General features: G+C 33.6%; 2 protein-coding genes across 3 annotated transcripts; one reads left to right on the top strand and one right to left on the bottom strand.

The window, feature by feature from the left end:
- Positions 1 to 5,473: 5,473 nt before the first annotated feature.
- LOC137838175 (protein IQ-domain 26-like) lies at positions 5,474 to 7,936 on the top strand. 2 transcript variants are annotated; one of them, XM_068647424.1, is made up of 4 exons: positions 5,474 to 5,792; positions 6,007 to 6,441; positions 6,662 to 6,871; positions 6,969 to 7,936. In XM_068647424.1, the coding sequence occupies exons 1-4, from the start codon at positions 5,766 to 5,768 to the stop codon at positions 7,665 to 7,667; spliced, it is 1,371 nt and encodes a 456-aa protein (XP_068503525.1). In that variant the 5' UTR covers positions 5,474 to 5,765; the 3' UTR covers positions 7,668 to 7,936. The 2 variants fall into 2 exon arrangements, with proteins under 2 accessions (XP_068503525.1, XP_068503527.1); XM_068647426.1 differs by having other exon boundaries at positions 5,726 to 5,884.
- Positions 7,937 to 10,471: 2,535 nt separating this feature from the next.
- On the bottom strand, positions 10,472 to 15,842 carry LOC137838174 (probable pectinesterase 53). The gene is made up of 5 exons (XM_068647423.1): positions 14,984 to 15,842; positions 14,393 to 14,582; positions 14,097 to 14,303; positions 13,233 to 13,468; positions 10,472 to 10,717 (listed from the first exon to the last, which is right to left on the bottom strand). The coding sequence occupies exons 1-5, from the start codon at positions 15,346 to 15,348 to the stop codon at positions 10,570 to 10,572; spliced, it is 1,146 nt and encodes a 381-aa protein (XP_068503524.1). The 5' UTR covers positions 15,349 to 15,842; the 3' UTR covers positions 10,472 to 10,569.
- Between the last annotated feature and the right edge of the window lie 6,205 nt (positions 15,843 to 22,047).

Raw genomic sequence — 22,047 nt, 5'->3', positions numbered from 1 at the left:
AGATCCACCAATCTCAAATTTCAATAAACCGCATTCGTAAGTCGCATTTGTATTTTTCTGATTTACAAATGCGGCTCTATAGCCGCATTTGTAAATGTAAAATAGCCGTATTTGATTAACATTTTTGCGCTAGTGAAAACGTAAAAGCTTCTAGATTATTCAAAAACTTTGTCCATCCTGTCTGGGGTCGTGTATGGATAAATAGCATAGTACATCTCGGCACCAACAAAACCACCCAAACAAGATAAAATCTTTTTGCTCCTTATCAAGGCACACCATCCAACTCTAAAAGAGAAAAAAAAAAACTTTACTAGTTTGGGGATCTAGTGTATTGTGTATTGTTCGTATGCATTATCGGGTACCCCCATGGTATGGCCGAATCCTCTACAATCGAGTACGTATCGTGAAATTGAGAAGTACTCTCAAATAACATACCTAACATAATCACCGAATGAAATACCTATCTAATACTAAGATTAACTTAGTAAACCAGACCCAATATAATTATACGTTTCAAGACAAGACAAAAATATGCATTCTAATAACATTTATTACTCCAACAATGATAATGAAACAATGATAATGAAACACTAACTTAAGTGTTAAAGTACCTTTTGCAAGTACCTCTACTTTGATCAAATAAAGCCAAAGAACATGATCTAGAAGAAACCGAAGACCTAAAATAAATCCAATACTTAAAAAAATCAAAGACAAAATATCAAATTCTTATAAAACATGTGCATCAATTAATATCAACACTCTAATGACAAGACTTTTTATGACTTATATATAAAGACAAAATTATATATATATATATATCAAGTCATAATCCGTGTATGTAATTATGAAATTTTGATGTTTTAAAATAATTTTGATTTAATAAATTTGTTGTATGAAACCTCATAAGTTATAGTTGCATGTTAAAGAAAAGGTAGGTAGAATGGTCCATATACATATTCCCATTGAATTGAAATTTGAAAAATTGAAAAGACACTTTATAGGTCCACTAAACATCCTAAAATTAATTAGAAAACATAACAAGGAGACCAGATCCAATTAAATCGAGTGCTGTTTCTTTTCCATGTTTTTACCCCTGCAATTCCAACTGTACTGGATTTAATTATCATACATTCTAATTCTTCTTCTTCTTCTTCCTTTCTTTTTTCCCACTTCAAGAGGCTATACCAAACCAAAGCCACTCTCATGCCATGGCTAAAAACAAATAAAATTCAAATTAAACTTTAAATTTTTTAAGCAAACTAAAAACATATTTTATTAAAAACTAAAATATAATTGCTTACATTATATAGTGGGTTCAAGTAAAAAGAATCTAATAATTAAACTAATTAAATTTTATTTTGACTTAAATGTAAAAGAAAATTCATACCAATTCAAATTAAATGTTATGCACACTAGGTGAGACAAGAAAGTAAGAATAGGAAAAGTGAGATTACAAAATTTACCTTGCTTAAGATAGTTTCTTCATTTGTGCTCAGCTGAATATACCTTTTTAGGAAAATTAATGCTCTTAAGTAGGATTATTTGTGAGAAATTTTAAGGAAATTTGTGTTTAATTTACTTTGGGCCTTCTACATTCTATTCTATCAACCTAAAACTTCTTTATGTCAACCTCCTATTATATTTGGTGTGTTTCTTCCTACACCTCCACATTTTCTTTCTGTATACATTTTTTGAAATATCTAAGTTATCCTAGACAGTTTTGGATGATTCTAAAATAGAGGTGTTCAATAAGTAAAATGTATTTTTAGAATAGAAAATCTAAAAGACAAAAAAATTATTCTGAAATATTATATTTGGAACACATTTTTGACTTTTGGAATGGTAAATTCGGAATTCATGAAATGTGTTATGGAAATATTCAGAAAGAATAATCTGGAAATTATTTTTAAAAAGGGTAAAACAGTCTTTTCTAAGATAATGGGGTGCAAGGAGAATTTTTTTAAGGTACAGGAATAAACACCTTTATATTTGGTAAGTGTGTGGGCCTTCCAGTTAGAGGCCCAGAGGATCTTTCCTTACACTCTTTTTATTTTGCTAATGACACCTTTTTTTATTCTTATATTTCAAAATGACACATTTATCCATATTTGTTTTCATGTTTTGCAGAGTACTTCTTAGAATGCTAAAACAAAATTAAACTTTGAAAGGAACAGTTCTTTTAGACATGTGAAAATAAATAAGAATAATCTTGAAAATAATTTTTAAAACACTTTTTATATTCTGAAAAATATTTTTTTAATTCATTATACACATTATATGATCAACTAAAATAATTCATTGTTGAGAAAATATTTTAATTTAATTGTAGAGAAACAAATTTGATTTAATTAGTCTTTGGTTTGGGGAGTGGAAGCATAAAAAGCATGTGTAATATGCAGAGGAGTCCAAGGAGATAAGAATGTTATTTTAAAGTGAAGAAAAATAAGTGAGTATAGATAGTAAAGGAAGGGAGTATAAATAGTAGGAGTCTGGCCTGATACTCTTTGCTTATTGGGCTTCCTTATGGCCCAAACTTTACAGAGCCCTTTACTATATAAATAATTTCACTGAAGATCTGGTTCTTAAAAAAATCAAAGGAAAGAAGAAATATTATTCTCTTAAACTTTTTTTTAATTCCATTTATGAACATTTATCAAAAAGAAAAAAAAAGCAATGTTAACAATAAAATTTGGTTTACAGTATTATCTAATCAGAAACTATCATATTTTCTTTTTCATTTTTATAATTACTATCTTAAAAATAACTTTAAAATTTATTATTAATTGATTAAGAGTATAAAAGTGTTTACACTGGTAACGCAGAACTGTCAAACTCGAATTTTTACACATTATTAATGAGTCCTATTAGTTTTTCATATATTTTAATTAATGATAAAATCATGTTAAAATATATTTTGTATGAGTGTGACATTTTATAAACATTCCAATTTTATGGCTAACCCTGATTGACTTGACTTGGATTCCCCCTTCCAAATTTAAATTATTTCAGAAAGTGATTGCATTGTACAAATCAAATGAGAGACAACTCATTTTACAAGTACACCAAGTTTCACAATATGATAAAGTTTTCAATAATGTAAAAAAATAATCATCTTTTTGGTAAAATAGTAAAGTTTGGTATATATTGAATGACAAATCAAGATGTTACTCATATTGCAAGATCTATCTTTTTATAAAAAAAAGTATGATACAAAAAACACACATATAAAATTATTTAAATATATTATATTGCTGTTTGGATTGGTATGAAATTATTTAAATGTACTTGATTGTTGTTGAGTGTGGAAGGTATTTTTCTCCACTTGTATGCGATTGTCATTTGTGTTGAGGTTTCGATCTTCGTATTAAATGGATACCTTACCTGCAAAAAGTCATCTGACGGTCAAGTCAGTTTTTTGTCTAAGGTAATTTAGGGTAATTAGTGATCAATAAATGTGTATATGAGTCAACTTATCTATAGAGAAGAGTTGAACCTTCTTGCTTCTGGATTGTATTAGCATGATTTTCTCGATTAATCCTCTAACATCCTACATAATTTTTTTCTCTAATCTTCCTCTTAATCTTGTATTTAATTGAGGTTTACTGTGATCGATGGAGTCTCAGCCTAGATGGTACATACTCTAATAACTTTTTTAGTTTTAACACCACATATAAATAATAAAAATAACAAAGTTGCTAGTTGCAAGTGAAACTCTTGATTTAGTTACCCATAAAATTTACCTCACAAAAAGAGTAGCTGTGTTGAGTGTGATCTTACATATTGTGAACATCAATGTTCTTCAATTCAAGAGATTTTTGTTTTTATCCTCTTCTTTCACCAAAGTACAAGAGCACCAAAGCACAAGTTTTAGAATTACTTGCATGAATGTTTCAACAGCTTTCACCTTTAAATTAGGTTATTATAACCTTTAAAATAGTTTCTGTGCATGTTCTTTGTTTTTATTTTCTCATTATAATTTCAAAGTGGTAGAAAAGAAGGGTAAAAAGAGATATCCCAAAAGAGAAAACTGAAAAAAGATGAAGAAAAGTAACATGGGCAACTAGTGCACCACAAAAATAACTTTGTTTAAGCAAAAGGGTCTTTTTCATTGTCTATGCTTTAGTGCTGAAGCATGGAAACATTAATTAATGCTAAGTTTGGTATCCTAGAAATAACCAATATATGATATGAGAAATGAAAAAAAATACTAAAGTGAAGTGTCCATCAAAAAATTTAAAATTTGTGAGACAATGTTATCATACTTTCATAAATAAGAAGAGATCAACAATGGCATGTGTTTGGCCTAAAAATTATCAATAATCTCTTTATCATAATTAATTATCTATCCCCTTAATCTAATTTTTTTTTGTTAAATTCTATGTTTTTTTCACAAAATCTTAATATTAATTAATTTAACCATTTATTTAAATTATTATAAAGATAATTTTCAAATATGATCAACAAAATATTATCTATTTTAATTTTTATTTTTCAAACATTTTAAAAGATTAAGAAATTGGAATTTGATCTCTAGAAAATCAAATCTGACCTATATTTTTTACACCAATAGAATAACATAGAAGTCATAATTCAATTTTTTAAGCTAACGAAAATATTATTTATTTGAATAAATATTATAAATAATATGTTATTTAGGTAAATATTATAAATAAATTTATTTGACCAGATTTGTATATAGACATATATGCCTTTTAAGAGGGAGGAAGAAAGAGTGAACATAATTGGTTCATTTCAAAATTTTATAACCATGTGACAGTACCTAGAAATTACTTGAACAAACCTATTTGTAAACCACGAAGAATTTTTTTTATAAATTAAAATAAAAATAATTTAAAATAATTTCACTACAGTGTTACAGTCGAGGTCAAAAACAATTTAAATATATTTTTCTTTTTTAGTCCACTGAGACATCTTTTTTAAGGATAAAACCGTATCGGAGTTCAAAATTTTTAAAATAGACAATATCTCGGATGCGGCTTGGACACTCCTCTCGTGTCAGATACATGTATCAGACACCGACACTCGTAAGACACGTATCAGTAAAGTGTCAAATTAAAAAACAATTTGTTGGATTTCTGACCATTCTAACATAATTTAAAAAAAAAAAATATTAATAAAGATAAATATATTAATAAAGAATTCTAACATACTTGTATTCTCTTGTTCTTTTATATTTTAAAAATTATATGTATTTTAAAAGGATTCTTGTTGTATTCATGTTAGCATCTATTTTACATAGGTTAGAAATAAAAGAAACATAGAAGTTGATATGTTATAGAGATGCTTGAATAAAATAGGAATGGCTCACAAATATGTGAGACATGTATGTTAGGGTTAGGACCCTCAGTTTGTAGGACACGTCGCTCCACAAAGGTAAATGGGTGGGAGACAGATGGCCTTAGAGCTTTTCACTGTTGGACTATTAATTTGTGTTAACTTTTTCTTTTTCTTTCTTCTGAGTTTGGAGAAGTACACCATTTTTACTTTATAAGTGCTTTTTCCCTTCTCAACTTTTTCACTTCTTTTTCTCTTTTCAGGAAGCCACTATTACTTACTCCTTCTTTGCTTCATAATTGATTAATCAAAATCAAATAACAGAGTTTTATTATTCCTTCTTTTTCAAAGTCCTACTGTTATAGCTGTAACATTTTCTTACTTTATAATATGTATGATTTATATGAATGAAACCAACCTACTAAGTTTTGTTTATTAAATTTGTTGCAGTTTCTTTGTTCCCTCCTTGCATGTTCCATGGACAAAGTTTTTGTCATGTAACGCAGATTTTCACAGAGTTTTCCTTTGCTTTCATTTCATTTCTTTTGTTTTGTCTCCTTCCAAATAAAATCACATAGTAACATAGCAAGTAAATGCCTCATTCACATTCACATCACACACTTTTCTTTTTTCTTATCTCTTTCTTGTTATTTTTGGAGGGTCTTAAAGAATGCTTACTTTAACCACCAAATTTCACCATATTTGTTGCAGGTTGCACTGTTTCTTGCATTGAGGCCAGCAATGGGGAGAGCCACAAGGTGGATGAAGAGTTTGTTTGGGATTACAAGAGAGAAAGAGAAGAAGAAAAACTCAAAGGGTGGAGAGGCCAAGAGCACTGAATCAGGTTGTTCTGAGAGTACTAGTAATTCAAGAGCTTTGTGCCATAATCCAGGGACTATACCTCCCAACATTTCTCAAGCTGAGGCAGCTTGGTTACAGTCATTCTACACAGAGAAGGACAACAACAAGCATGCCATTGCAGTTGCTGCCGTCACTGCAGCTGCGGCGGATGCTGCTGTGGCTGCAGCACAGGCTGCTGTAGCAGTTGTTAGACTCACAAGCCAAGGAAGGGGTGGCACCATGTTTGGTGTTGGACCTGAGATATGGGCTGCTATCAAGATTCAAGCTGTGTTTAGAGGATATCTGGTGAGTTTGTACATTTTTTTTTATAAAGAGTTTCATGTTAGTAATCACTATGCAACAATATCAATTATCTGCCATCACATACCTTTACTTATTTATGTCAAAAAGTTATAGGCTTTTGGCTTCATTAGTATGGGGTCTATTTGATTTAGAATGCTGTTCTCTGTTTGTTTTTGGTGCACTGTGGAGGTGGAATTTAAAAATTGACATGTGTTTTGAACAGGCAAGGAAGGCATTGAGGGCATTAAAAGGATTGGTGAAGTTGCAGGCACTTGTCAGAGGGTATTTAGTGAGGAAGCAAGCAACAGCAACCCTGCATAGTATGCAGGCTCTTGTTAGAGCTCAAGCTACACTAAGGTCCCACCAATCTCGCAGGCTCATGAGTACTAAGAATGAAGCATTTAGATCTCAACATAGAGCAAGAAGATCCATGGTATTGGCACAGATCTCATATTCTGGCTACATTTCTGATCATATTATGCAAAATGAATGGTTATATTAAGCTTGCTCTTGTGTTGAAATTTTATCAGGAGAGGTTTGATGATACTAGGAGTGATTATGCAGTTCCAATCCACATTAGAAAAGCATCATCTTCTTTTGATGCTACAGTTAACATCAACAACAGTGTTGATGGGAGCCCCAAAACAGTGGAAGTGGACACTTTCAGGCCTAAGTCAAGGTCAAGAAGGTCAAGAAGGACAATATCAGATTTTGGTGATGAGCCATCACTTCAGGCACTTTCCTCTCCCATCTTCCCAATTTCATATAGAGTTACCCCTACACGTTGGTCCATAGCAGACCAAAGGAATTTTCAGGATTCTGAATGGGGGTTAACAGGAGAAGAATGTCGGTTCTCTACAGCACAAAGCACTCCACGCTTCACAAATCCTTGTAGTTGTGGCTCAGTTGCACCTATGACAAATGATAACTTGTTCCTAAGACAATATGGGAAATTTCCAAACTACATGGCTAGTACTCAGTCTTTTAAGGCCAAGTTGAGGTCTCATAGTGCTCCAAAGCAAAGACCAGAACCAAGTCCAAGGAAAAGGCTCTCCCTCAATGAAATGATGGAGTCTAGGAGTAGCTTGAGTGGTGTTAGAATGCAGAGGTCTTGCTCAAAGGCTCAAGAAGTCATTAATTTCAAGAATGCTGTGATGGGAAAGCTTCAGAAATCCACAGAATCTGTTAGGGTGGCAGACAGAAACTATTTCCACCAGAGAGGGTGGTGACATGCTGAACTTATTATTAGGACATATATATCAAGCTCTCTTTGTTTTTTACAGTGTTAAAACTGTTAATAAACTCTATATTTCTGCCCCCAGTTTGGTAATTTGCAGATACATAGGTGGTGAGTGTGGGAATGTGAAGACAAAATAGAAGGCAAAGAGAGAGAGAGAGAAGCCTCTCATTGTTTTATGAAAAGTTTGGTCATGGAATTTTCATATATCCTCTCTATAGTCTAATCAAATGCAAGAATCTTTACTTGCCTACAGTGTAATCTCCTTGCATGCTTTTTCTCTTTTCTTCTCATTTTTTTAGACTTTGTTTTGGTGTTGATAATGAAACCTCAACAACCATTCAGACTCTTGATAAACCATTTCTAAAGATTTACTTTTCCTACAAAATCATAAAAAATAACTAAAACTATATTTGATTGTCTCCACATAAAAAACAATTCAGACTACTGTATGGTTGTCTTCACTTCGAACTCTAGAAATCCTATAAAAAACAACTCAAACTAGACTGTATCTGATTGATAAAGATTTTATAAGAGAGGTCACAACATGGTTCAAATGTACTCAGTCCAACAATATGCAAACAGAAAATGCTTTGTTTCTTTTCCTATTCATTTGAGATGATTGAGCTAAAGGTTTATTACTTCTTTTTATACACATGCAGTTAAGCCTGATAAAGTTGATTATGCAAGAGGAGTGATGTTATTCGCACTCTTCTTTTACAACAATTTCTGTAAAAGAAAAAGAGTGAAAAATATAATCATTCTTATGTGAAATGTGCTAACATAAATTATTCATATATGAAATGTATAAAGAAAGAAGTGTACTAACATTCCTCAAAAAGTGAAGCAACATCATGCTATGTGAGACTTTTTGGATTATCAAGAAATATTTTCTGTCAAATCATTGACAGCATGAATGACTTAAAGCCAAGCTACATTGATTGTGTTCTAACCATTGGAGTCACCCAAAATTATCAACTAATGATTGGAGATTTCAATTAACCAAAAAAAAAAAAATATTGATAGGGGATTTCATTCAAGGATTATTTAATGTCAAAGGACACTTGACTTCTGACTCATGCATGTTTTGTCATCAGAAACTTTTACTGATATGAACAGTTTTCAATTTGTTTTTGAATTTTGAATGGGAATGGTAGAAGAAGGAGTAGCTATGTATTTTTTACTGCTTCTTGTTATTGATACCTAACCCTTTGGCATTTTTCAAAGCTTGTGTTACTGTTTGTATGTTGATTTGATCTCTTTTAACCTCTTAAAAGTAACTTAATTTCTCTATACTTGGTCTAAGGGTCTAAGCAAATTTAATTACTCTGCAATGTGTTCTAACTTCTATTCATTAACAGTATAAAGTAGGTTGTAGCTAAGGGTCTAATTAAACTTGATTATGATGCAAAGTTAACTGTTTTGTAGCAAAAAAAATTGATGTATTGATTAAGAACATGTAGGACAGTTCATGTCTAATTGGTTCATAAAGTGTGAGTTTACAGACTGTCAAATTTAGATGTATTTATTTACACAGATTTGAAATTTGTTTGAGAAAGTTTATTTTTTAGAAAATAATTATTCTTCTCAATAACTTTCTAATGGATTTAATTAAGGTAACTGCTATATTTTTAAAACAGTTGAAACTAGTCTACACTTTGTATTTATTGGCCTTTCCCATATTTATTATTACTATTATATATATATATATATATATATATATATATATATATATATTCCCACTATAAAGAGTGGGAAACGCATTGGCTTAAGTACGTTCTTCTCATGACTGCTTCTTCCTGCCCCTCCATACCTTCTTGTGCCACCCTCATAAATTTTTTATATTCCAAAAATACCCTTTTCAATATTCCGGATTACATAATCTGGAAGTCTTTTTCTAGATTCAGAATTGGCTTCCGGATTATGTAATCCGGAAGTCTTTTGTGATTAGCTTCCGGATTACATAATCCGGAAGTCTTTTCTATACATAAGATTAGCTTCTGGATTATGTAATCCGGAAACTTTTTTTTCAGATGTGTTATTAGCTTCCGGATTACATAATCTAGAAGTCTTTTCTAAATATGAAAAAAAAGAAAAAATGGTATTTTCATATTTAGTATGGGGTGGCACAAGAAGGTATGGAGGTGTAGGAAGAAAGAGTCTCTTCTCATTGTTTTTGTCCATGGAACAAAGCAAAAAAGAAGAAGAGAGATACAAACAGAAGAAGGCCCAAACATTACGTATGGTGATATACTGAAAAGGCGATTTCTTCCTGCTGCACCGTTTGTTTCTTGCTGCACCCCATACTTTAGAAAAATATCAAAATTATCTCTTAATATATTTTTTAATTTCAAAAATATGAATTCAGAATTTTTTTGAATGATAGAATCTAAAAGTTAAAATTTATAATTTTTTTTTCTGTGGAATTATACAATTCAAAATACAAAAATTGTATTTCAAAATATACAATCCAAATATGTAAACAATAGGAAATAGAAAACATGAAATATTTTAATATTCTAATCTTAAAAATTCATAACTCTCCATAACTTATGTTAATAGTTTTCTTACACGGTGTAAACAATTTTGTTTGTGTGAAAATACAGGTATATTGGAAACATATTTAATCTTTTAAAAAATTAAGTGACATGATTGCCATTTAAGTTAATGTGGGTTGTTGCAAAAACAGAGTGAGATTGTTAACAAATTGTTTGGATTAACTTTCTGCAAGATAAAATTGATTTGATTAGGAGTTAAAATTAGTTTAGAAGTAATTCAGGGAACAAAAATGAGGACTGCACTATCAAAATATGGACCTGTGATATATAATTTATACATCAAATGTTTTCATCAGAGGAATTCAAACTATAAGTAGAAACTGTGTATTAGTTAAACTACAATTGGATCCATTCAGTTCCATCAACAAAACCAAGTGAAAGAAAAGGTATAGCTTCTTCATCAGTGAGTTCTCTTGACCATGCTACTCTCCCTGCAAAACTTGCACCTGCTCCTGTGCACTTGTACTGCCCATAGAAAACAGTCCTGGTGGTGCACCCAATACAATATCATCAACATCAGAACAAATTAAATTGCAGATTAATTCTATGCATATCTATTGCTAATATAAAACATTTCATATGATGCATGTTTGTGATAATTAGTATAGAATTCAACACCCATCTAACACAGACACTAGACACTGAATACGGACATAAAAATACATACAATTTCTAAAATGTAGAACACATAGACACAAATTTGAATTTTTAGAAAATTAATCTATTTCTCTTTTTTAAAATTGTGTTAGAATCATGTTAGAATTGTCAGAAATCCAATAAATATTTTTTGAATTGGACACTTCACCGATATGTGTTCTCCGAGTGTCGGTGTCCGATACATGTGTCCAACACGGACACGCCATTTAAGAAAAAGAGGACACACCATTTAAGAAGAAGAAGAGTGTCCGAATCTCATAAAACACAATTTCTAAAAGATTGAGAGTAAAATGTAATATTATAAATACATGTAGTAGTTTCTCAGCAAACAATGAAGCCACCCACATGCGCATGCCAATATGTATATAGCTGTATACCAAGTAAGATTTAATAGAATAATATGTTTAAGGTATTGGATTAGGTGGCTTTTCAGACACTTAGTGCATGCTGCTATACCTTATCTATATTGCAGATACAGACATAAAATTCGGTGGTTAGAATCCTCATAATTTAGTATATAGTATTTACTTACCACTTTCCCTCCAAAGAACTACCAATTTCTATTCTTCAGAAAGTTCCTACTTTGTTTTTAATATAACTTTTTGTTAGAGGGTTCATATGTTAACACGTAGACTTGCACCAGTGGATGGATATATATATATATATACAGGTAGGGGAAATGGAAAATGATATGTGTATGGCTAGCTAGGCCTATGTTTCTTGACCTCACACTAGATGGAAAAGGTACCAATATTATTCCTTTGTTGTGTCATGAGAATAGACTCATTCATATTTCTTAATGGTTTGATGGAGACAGGTTTGGTTATGTTGATGATAGAGTGGATAGAGTGTAGTTTTTGTCATTTAAGCAAAAGGGCAGTTTGAATGGCTGAAGAAGGGTGGTTGTGACTTGTCAAGTGGGAAGAACAGATAAAGAGGAAGATGACAAAAGAAACTTCACACACATACTGTGCAGTAAGAGAGTGAGTGGCACCGACCCATTTATGTAAAGGTTCTCATGAGATTGAAGTCTAGAAGATCCTATATGATTAGAAGTTAAACTTACAGTATATAAATAGATAAAACTTTACCTTCTAAATTAATTTTTTAACAAATTATTGATGTGTTGAAATAGATTGGAGGAGACTTTTTCTTTCTCAAAAAAGATTATTTAGTTCTTCAAAATGTTAAGTTTCATTTAATGGGTTAATTTTTTGACAGAAACTATTTTATGATAAGTGTAAAGATTGAATCTTCAACAATAAATGCTTAAAAAACAGACATGTGTCAACTATTACATATTGTGTTTCTTCAATCCACTTAATGGGGTTTCAAACATCATTTTTGGTGGTATTTTATAAAGAGCAATGCATTTCCCTTTCCATCAGAGAGATGACACTATGTGTGTTGTGAGGTCAAATGGTCTTAACATGGTGCCAAGAGTTCATGACAGATAAACTGAAAAAATGACCTTTTGGCCTTGCAATTTCGTTGACTTGTAGGAATGATCACTTTCAAGAAGAGAGAAAAGAATCGGAGGAGTAAAATAAGGTTTTATTTTCACTTCCATCTAAAATTTGTACATGTTTAAAAACTATATATTTGTCAGAGCTGTTATGGTATCCAGAAAAGTTTAAAGAGAATTATGTTTTGAGCTAAAAATTAAATAGTTTAGACACAAAAAAAAAGACAGAGGGAGAGGGAGTTTGTTACTGATATTATCTAAAACCTTAAATTTCCAAAGATGTCACATAATTTCTCTATTTGTAAATTACTACAGAATGTCATTAATGAAAGTAAATTCTCATTTTAGATTCTGATGCTGTATTGATCTATTAATTTTGTAATACCATGTTATTCTAAAGTCCTGAAGTAATGTAAATTTTTAGTGAAATCAGTACTACTAAATAGCCAACACATAATAATACTATAATAAGATGAAATGGAGTGAGCAGATAGTGGTAGACAACTTCATTGGTAGTATTACTAATGGAATTTGCATGAGAAACATAGGAATTATGGGTAAAGGCTTAACCAATTAGAAGTAGTAAATAAAAATTTAAGGAAAATGTTACTTTTGTCTACTAAAACACCAATTTACAAGTATGAAAATTGATTCATTTCTTCACATGGAATCCACATCTCAGCAAAAGGAAAACCAATTTATAAGTGTGAAAATTGATTCATTTCCTCACCATCTTTCAGAAAAAAAAAAATCATTTCTCTTTTCGGTTATAATCTGGTACAGGATTGTCAACATATCGATACTCGTAATTTAAATATAATTTATGTATACAGTGCAGATGGATGAATTTGTGAAGAAAAAAGAAAGAGTAACATACATTTCACGGTTAGGGTCACCCCAGTTATACCAGCCTTTGGGAATGATGATGTTGTCCATATATGTGTAAGCAAAGACCACGCGAGAAAAGGGTCCCCATGCCCTTCCAAGGTATAGTGCCCCTGATCCCGTGACCTTACAGTTCACAAATGAGAACCCTGTGTCCTCCAACATACTGCTCCTTCCTTGAGCTGTTACTGCCCCTGTATTCTGTGCTATTGCATGCACGTGACATCCCTATATATATATAGTATAGTGTCACAGACAAAATTATCAGATTCTCTGTAACAAACTATGTTTGTTTCAACAATTGATCACTTATATTGTTTTAACTTGATAAATTAGAAAACAACCTAATGGTACATGGATAGAAGAAAGTAGTTGAAATTTTTTATGCTTACAATAAATTGTAAGTAAGTATTGCTCAAATTTGCTGAATAATAAATGCTTCAGATACAGATTTGGTCAGGTTATTCTGGTGTGAAGAAATTATTACATGTTTCAAGACATGTGACCATTACCAATGTCTAAATTGATTGGTTTGTGTTATAATTGCTTTCTCTTAATTGAAGACTGATATTTCAAGGTTTTGGATTAAATTAAGGCAATGGTTGCAGATTAGAGGTAGTAATTATTATGGAAATAAATATTAAAAAGTGGATTTTAAGCTTAACTCAATCTCATAAAATCGACAAACAATCGTTTGAATAGTTTCAAAATGACTTTGATACCATATTAAGAAGTGAATTTTAAGCCTAATTCAATCTCATAAAACCGACTCATAAGATGAGACGTGCACCTACTCATATTCTATAAAATATTCTAATCTCTAGTCGACGTGGGATGGAGAACGAGAAAATCTAACCTCAAATAGTGAGAGAGAGTTGCCGAATATGAAATCAACAGAGCCTTCAATGTAACAATCCTTATAGTAATGTCTGCCCACATGATCATAGAGTGTGTCTTGTGCTCCCAAGAATTTGCAGCCTACGAATGCTGCTGTGTCTGCTGAAATCCTTAATGCCACTGCTTGCTTTCCAATTGCTCCTGGAGCAGGAACAGGAGTTGTGTTCTGCATTCACAATATATATTATTATGCTTGTAAAAGACAAAGGCACACAGTAAATTAGGATAGAAATAGAGGGAGAGTGTGTTTCTTACTTGGAATGTGATGTTCTTGGCAATGAAATAAGGTGAATTCACTGCAAAAGTTGCTGAACCATAGGTTCCTAGTGGCCTCCCATTTGAACCAGGTGTTTGAGCAGTGTCACTCCATTTAACAATGGTTTCTTCTGCACCATCTCCCTCTATTGTTATGTAGGATTTGAAAGCAGGAATGTTCACTTTCTCTCTGGAGATACACACATGGAATGAGGAAATCAGATGCAATTTCATTCAAACACTTTTCACAATCCATTACAATATTAAGCATAGAAGAAAATTTGCATAACGTGACACGAAGATGAAGGTTCAAGGACAGAACTAAAAGGTTGCAAAAGCTTCTTCAGACAAAAGCTTCTCTGGGATTTTAAATGGTAGAATGAGAAGGAAAAGGACATTGGAAGAAACAAAAGTTGTGAGAACTGAATAAAATAAAAAACAGAAATAAAACAATGCAATCTTGAATGCAGACAAACAACAAAATCCACGTCTTATATGAACAAACCACAATTTGGAAAGGGCACAGAGCAAAAGGACCAGAATGTGGCAGAATTTGATTGAAGTACAAGAAAATGAAGTGCTATTACTCACGTGTAGACACCTGCATGGACTTTTATGACCACTCTCACAAGATTGATGAATGGAAGGGAATCAATGGCTTCTTGAATTGAGGTAAAATCTCCAACACTGGGATCCTTATCAACATGCAAAGTGTAGGAAGCCACAAGCTTATTTTTCACTGCCTTAAAAACTGAGTGTTTGAGGGAACCAACAAAGTTCACCCATTTCATGAATTGCTCTTCAGAATATTGCACTCTAGTCATGTTGGTCGATAACCCTTTACCCTCAGAACGCCTTGGTCTAAGTCCCTTGGTATGACAATGAACTCTACTAGAATTTTGCAGAAAAAGAAGAAGAACTGCTAACAAGATGAACATGTAATTCAAGTTTGACATTGTAGCAGATACAACAGAGAGCCAGAAGAAAAACAAAATTGAAAAATGATTGTTGATGTGACAAATAGAGAAAAAAATTATGTTAGTGAGAATAATACAACACTAAGGGGGAATGGTATTTGGAATTTGAAGTGGCCAAGAAAGTGGTTGTTGCCATGGCTTATATACTAGTTATGGCCCTTGGTTTAGGTGTAAAGTAACACATTAGTTCTGGCATTTGACTTAAAACTGGTTTAGTTGGTTACCCTTATGAAGGCCTAGTCTAGAAAACTAGAAATCTGTCACAAGTTTCTTAAGGGAGATAAATTAATCAATATTTTGTATTTAGAATATGATTACTCAGAAAATGAAAAGTTTAGGTGTAAAGTGAAAAAAAAGACAGAGAAGAAGAGGTCACGGGTGGTTCTTCTACAGATAACCATGTAGAAAAGAGAAAGAGAGAGAGACAATGAGAACCACAAGACAGGTTGCACTTTCTGCGTATAAACAACATTGTCTCATGGAAATATTTGGTCATTAATTAATAGTCATCTTCCATTTGTTGTTGTTGTTTGTTTGGTGTTGCCCGTGAGTCTATTTCTGTTTGTGCATGATCCTCCAATTATTCTTATTCAGATAATATAATAGGTTGAGTTGTAGTCATGTGCATTAAATAGAATTTCATGTGAAAAAATAAACAAATTTAGGCAAACTTTTGGGGTTGTGCATGCTGAGTTTGGACATTGGTTAATGTACTTAGATTCTTCTTGTTGTTTTTTAGCTGATTAGTGTTATTTTAGCACTTGGTAATGGTTCAGATTTTCTAAGATGTAAATTCCATGTGGTTGGTGAATCAGAGAAACTCTGTGGGCACCAATAAAGGACTGTGCACTGTGCTAAAGCAACATTGGTGAGGCCAAAGTCATAACTCTTTGCGATGTGAAAGAAATGCACCAGGAAAAAAATTAATTTGGTTCTAATCTTCCCCTCTTGTTACCTTTTTTATGCTTTTGTTGTGTGATTGATCACTGTTAATGGTTCACCCTTCAGTGCTTTTCTCTTGCTTTAAGATATTATGTAAGTGTCTATAAAAAAGTTGTAGGTAAGAGAAAGAAGATATTTTTATTCTCTTATGTGTGTAAAATTCTTCAGAAATAGTTTTTCCTGAAATTTCACGTAAAAACCATGACTGAATTTGGGACAAAATGCGACAGATTTCAGGTCAAACGGATGAGTATTCACCCAGGAAAAAAATCAAACAGTTTCACACACAAACGATCCGTCCTTTCTGCCCTGGCAGTGATGAATGAAAAATTTATTGCCAATCTTGTGGGAGGAATCTGGGGCTCAAATCTACGCCAAAACTCAGTAGGCACAGTGAGGAATGTCTGGTAAAAATTTCAGACCAAAATACCCAAGGAGTAAGGCGAAGTAATTCCCAGACCCAGAGTGAACAAAACTGGTTTTCCGAAAACAAAACGTCCTGCCTTTTCTACCCTGTATCTTCTTTTTGTGATTTTTTTATGGACATGCCTCCTTACCTGGCCGCAAACAACATGTGAAAGTACTTTTGTGAATTTTTTCAGCGCAATACGGACCCAGAAAAAAATTGCAGAAAGTAGGGCAAAATTTCACAAGTTTCAGTAGAGGATAGCCTTGGTTTTGCACATAATTTCTGAAAAATTGTCCCGAAATAGTTTTTTTCTTGAAATTCCACGTAAGAACCTCGACTGAATTTGGGACAAAACGCGACAGATTTCAGGTCAAACGAATGAGTATTCACCCAGGAAAAAAATCAAACAGTTTCACGCACAAACGATCCGTCCTTTCTGCCCTGGCAGTGATGAATGAAAAATTTATTGCCAATCTTGTGGGAGGAATCTGGGGCTCAAATCTACGCCAAAACTCAGGAGGCACAGTGAGGAATTTCTGGTAAAAATTTCAGAACAAAATACCCAAGGAGTAAGGCGTAGTAATTCCCAGACCCAGAGTGAACAAAACTGGTTTTCTAAAAACAAAACGTCCTGGCTTTTCTACCCTGTATCTTCTTTTTGTGATTTTTTTATGGACGTGCCTCCTTACCTGGCCGCAAACAACACGTGAAAGTACTTGTGTGAATTTTTTCAGCGCAATACGGACCCAGAAAAAAATTGCAGAAAGGAGGGCAAAATTTCACAACTTTCGGTAGAGGATAACCTTGGTTTTGCACAGAATTTCTGAAAAATTTGTTGGGTCTATTAGTGTCTAAGTTCAGGAGGGGAGGGGTGAATTGAGCTTATAAAATTTTCGTAAGAACACACAATTTTCAGTATGTCAGAGGCAAAAGAACATATTGTTTTTTTACATGAAACAGATTGATTCTTCAGAGCAGTCTAACACAATTTGAATTTTTTCAAATTAAAATTGTAATCAACAGAGGGTTATAACAGAATCAGATTGGTTAGATTTTATGAGTATGAAGAATACAGCTATGCCAAGAAATCAACCAAATTCATTCAACACAAGGTTTTAAAGAGAATGAATCTTTCTCAGGTTTTAATGAGTAGATTATTTGTTCACAAACCAATTAAGACTTCGTATACAACTACCTTGTTTGTGATTAGAGACCTTTAACAGATCAGGAAAAACAGTTTTATTAATCCCAGAATCAACAGATTCAATTTCAAAAGAACAGATTTAGTTCTTGACAGAATTAAGCAAAACCAAAAATGAGTGCTGGGATGAGAAGAAAAGGCACGCAATTTTTTTATACCGGTTCACTCATACAGAGCTACATCCAGTTTCACCTTACTCCAAGGTGGAATCCACTAAGAAACAGTATCAAACACTTACAACCAAACCAGTTCTTGAACACTACAAGAACAACACAACTAATGCTGAAAAACCCTATTTCAGCACACCTTGCACTCCAAGAAACCCTATCAAGGAGTACTAACTCTTACACCTTTACAACACGTGAAAGTACTTGTGTGAAATTTTTCAGCGCACCGAGAAAAAAATTGCAGAAAGTAGGGCAGAATTTCACAAGTTTCGGTAGAGGATAGCCTTGGTTTTGCACAGAATTTGTGAAAAATTGTCCCGAAATAGTTTTTTCCTGAAATTACACGTAAGAACCTCGACTGAATTTGGCACAAAACGCGACAGATTTCAGGTCAAACGGATGTGTATTCACCTACGAAAAAAGTCAAACAGTTTCACACACAAATGATCCGACCTTTCTGCCCTGGCAGTGATGAATGAAAAATTTATTGCCAAACTTTTGGGAGGAATCTGGGGCTCAAATCTTAGCCAAAACTCATTAGACACAGTGAGTAATGTCTGGTAAAAATTTCAGACCAAAATACCAAAGGAGTAAGGCGTAGTAATTCCCAGACCCAGAGTGAACAAAACTGGTTTTCTGAAAACAAAATGTCATGGCTTTTCTACCCCGTATCTTCTTTTTGTTATTTTTTTATGGACGTGCCTCCTTACCTGGCTGCAAACAACACGTGAAAGTACTTGTGTGAATTTTTTCAGCGCAATACGGACCCAGAAAAAAATTGCAGAAAGTAGGGAAGAATTTCACAACTTTCGGTAGAGGATAGCCTTGGTTTTGCACAGAATTTGTGAAAAATTGTCCCAAAATAGATTTTTCCTGAAATTCCACGTAAGAACCTCGACTGAATTTGGCACAAAACGCGACAGATTTCAGGTCAAACGGATGAGTATTCACCCAGGAAATAAATCAAACAGTTTCATACACAAACGATTCGTCCGTTCTGCCCTGGCAGTGATGAAAGAAATATTTATTGCCAATATTGTGGGACGAATATGGGGCTCAAATCTACGCCAAAACTCAGTAGAAACGGTGAGGAATGTCTGGTAAAAATTTTAGAACAAAATACCCAAGGAGTAAGGCGTAGTAATTCCCAGACCCAGAGTGAACAAAACTGGTTTTCCGAAAACAAAACGTCCTGGCTTTTCCACCCCGTATCTTCTTTTTGTGATTTTTTTTATGGACGTGCCTCCTTACCTGGCTGCAAACAACACGTGGAAGTACTTGTGTGAATTTTTTCAGCGCAATACGGACCCAAATTTTTTTTGCAGAAAGTAGGGCAGTATTTCACAAGTTTCGGTAGTGGATAGCCTTGGTTTTGCAAATAATTTCTGAAAAATTGTCCCGAAATAGTTTTTTCCTGAAATTCCACGTAAGAACCTCGACTGAATTTGGGACAAAACGCGACAGATTTCAGGTCAAACGGATGAGTATTCACCTAGAAAAAAAATCAAACAGTTTCACACACAAAAGATCCGTCCTTTCTGCCCTGGCAGTGATGAATGAAAAATTTATTTCCAATCTTGTGGGAGGAATATGGGGCTCAAATATACGGCAAAACTCAGTAGACACGGTGAGGAATATCTGGTAAAAATTTCAGACCAAAATACCCAATGAGTAAGGCGTAGTAATTCCCGTACCCAGAGTGAACAAAACTGGTTTTCCGAAAACAAAACGTCCTGGCTATTCTACCCCGTATCTTCTTTTTGTGATTTTTGTTTATGGATGTGCCTCCTTACCTGGCCGCAAACAACACGTGGAAGTACTTGTGTGAATTTTTTGCGCAATACGGACCCAAATTTTTTTTGCAGAAAGTAGGGCATAATTTCACAAGTTTCGGTAGAGGATAGCCTTGGTTTTGCATATAATTTTTGAAAAACTGTCCCGAAATAGTTTTTTTCCTGAAATTCCACGTAAGAACCTCGACTGAATTTGGGACAAAAGGCGACATATTTCAGGTCAAACGGATGAGTATTCACCTCGAAAAAAAATCAAACAGTTTCACACACAAAAGATCCGTCCTTTCTGCCATGGCAGTGATGAATGAAAAATTTATTGCCAATCTTGTGGGAGGAATATGGGGCTCAAATCTACGGCAAAACTCAGTAGACACGGTGAGGAATGTCTGGTAAAAATTTCAGACCAAAATACCCAATGAGTAAGGCGTAGTAATTCCTGTACCCAGAGTGAACAAAACTGGTTTTCCGAAAACAAAACGTCCTGGCTATTCTACCCTGTATCTTCTTTTTGTGATTTTTTTATGGACGTGCCTCCTTACCTGGCTGCAAACAACACGTGAAAGTACTTGTGTGAATTTTTTCAGCGCAATACGGACCCAATTTTTTTTTGCAGAAAGTACGGCAGAATTTCACAAGTTTCGGTAGAGGATAGCCATGGTTTTGCACAGAATTTCTGAAAAATTGTCCCGAAATAGTTTTTTTTTTTTTTTTTTTTCTGAAATTCCAAGTAAGAACCTCGACTGAATTTGGCACAAAATGCGACAGATTTCAGGTCAAACGGAAGAGTATTCACCCAGGAAAAAATCAAACAGTTTCACACACAAACGATTCATCATTTCTGCCCTGGCAGTGATGAATGAAAAATTTATTGACAATCTTGTGGGAGGAATATGGGGCTCAAATCTACGCCAAAACTCAGTAGACACGGTTAAGAATGTTTGGTAAAAATTTCAGACCAAAATACCCAAGAAGTAAGGCGAAGTAATTCCCAGACCCAGAGTGAACAAAACTTGTTTTCCGAAAACAAAACGTCCTGACTTTTCTACCCCGTATCTTCTTTTTGTAATTTTTTTATGGACGTGCCTCCTTACCTGGCTGCAAAGAACACGTGAATGTACTTGTGTGAATTTTTTTAGCGCAATACGGACCCAGAAAAAAATTGCAGAAAGTAGGGCAGAATTTCACAAGTTTCGGTAGAGGAGATAGCCTTGGTTTTCACAGAATTTCTGAAAAATTATCCCGAAATAGTTTTTTCCTGAAATTCCATGTAAGAACCTCGACTGAATTTGGCACAAAACGCGACAGATTTCAGGTCAAACGGATGTGTATTCACCTACGAAAAAAGTCAAACAGTTTCACACATAAATGATCTGTCCTTTCTGCCCTGGCAGTGATGAATGAAAAATTTATTTCCAATCTTGTGGGAGGCATATGGGGCTCAAATATATGCCAAAACTCAGTAGACACGGTGAGGAATGTCTGGTAAAAATTTTAGAAGAAAATACCCAAGGAGTAAGGCGTAGTAATTCCCAGACCCAAAGTGAACAAAATTGGTTTTCTGAAAACAAAACGTCTTGGCTTTTCTACCCCGTATCTTCTTTTTGTGATTTTTTTATGGACGGGCCTCATTAACTGGCCACAAACAACACGTGAAAGTACTTGTGTGAATTTTTTAAGCGCAATACGGACCCAGAAAAGAATTGCAGAAAGTAGGGCAGAATTTCAAAACTTTCGGTAGAGGATAGCCTTGGTTTTGCACAGAGTTTCCGAAAAATTGTCCCAAAATTGTTTTTTCTTGAAATTCCACGTAAGAACCTCGACTGAATTTGGGACAAAACGCGACAGATTTCAGGTCAAACGAATGAGTATTCACCCAGGAAAAAAATCAAACAGTTTCAAACACAAACCATCCGTCCTTTCTGCCCTGGCAGTGATGAATGAAAAATTTATTGCCAATCATGTGGGAGGAATATGGGGCTCCAATCTACGCCAAAACTCAGCAGACACAGTGAGGAATGTCTGGTAAAAATTTCGGACCAAAATACCCAAGGAGTAAGGCGTAGTAATTCCCAGACCCAGAGTGAAGAAAACTGGTTTTCTGAAAACAAAACGTCCTGGCTTTTCTACCCCGTATCTTCTTTTTGTGATTTTTTTATGGACGTGCCT

This window comes from Phaseolus vulgaris, chromosome 4, assembly GCF_000499845.2.
Source record: "Phaseolus vulgaris cultivar G19833 chromosome 4, P. vulgaris v2.0, whole genome shotgun sequence".
NCBI lineage: Eukaryota > Viridiplantae > Streptophyta > Magnoliopsida > Fabales > Fabaceae > Phaseolus > Phaseolus vulgaris.
This window is presented reverse-complemented; position numbering and strand designations above follow the sequence as displayed.

Bases quoted from the DNA above. Each gene is read 5' to 3' on its own strand.
- LOC137838174 (XM_068647423.1), bottom strand. From the start codon at position 15,348: ATGTCAAACTTGAATTACATGTTCATCTTGTTAGCAGTTCTTCTTCTT. The intron at 13,469-14,096 runs GTTAGATTTTCT...ATATATATATAG, and splicing joins ACTCTCTCTCACTATTTGAG to GGATGTCACGTGCATGCAAT. The intron at 10,718-13,232 runs GTATGTTACTCT...GTGCACCACCAG, and splicing joins GGTGACCCTAACCGTGAAAT to GACTGTTTTCTATGGGCAGT.
- LOC137838175 (XM_068647424.1), top strand. From the start codon at position 5,766: ATGTTCCATGGACAAAGTTTTTGTCAT. The intron at 5,793-6,006 runs GTAACGCAGATT...TATTTGTTGCAG, and splicing joins ATGGACAAAGTTTTTGTCAT to GTTGCACTGTTTCTTGCATT. The intron at 6,442-6,661 runs GTGAGTTTGTAC...TGTTTTGAACAG, and splicing joins CTGTGTTTAGAGGATATCTG to GCAAGGAAGGCATTGAGGGC.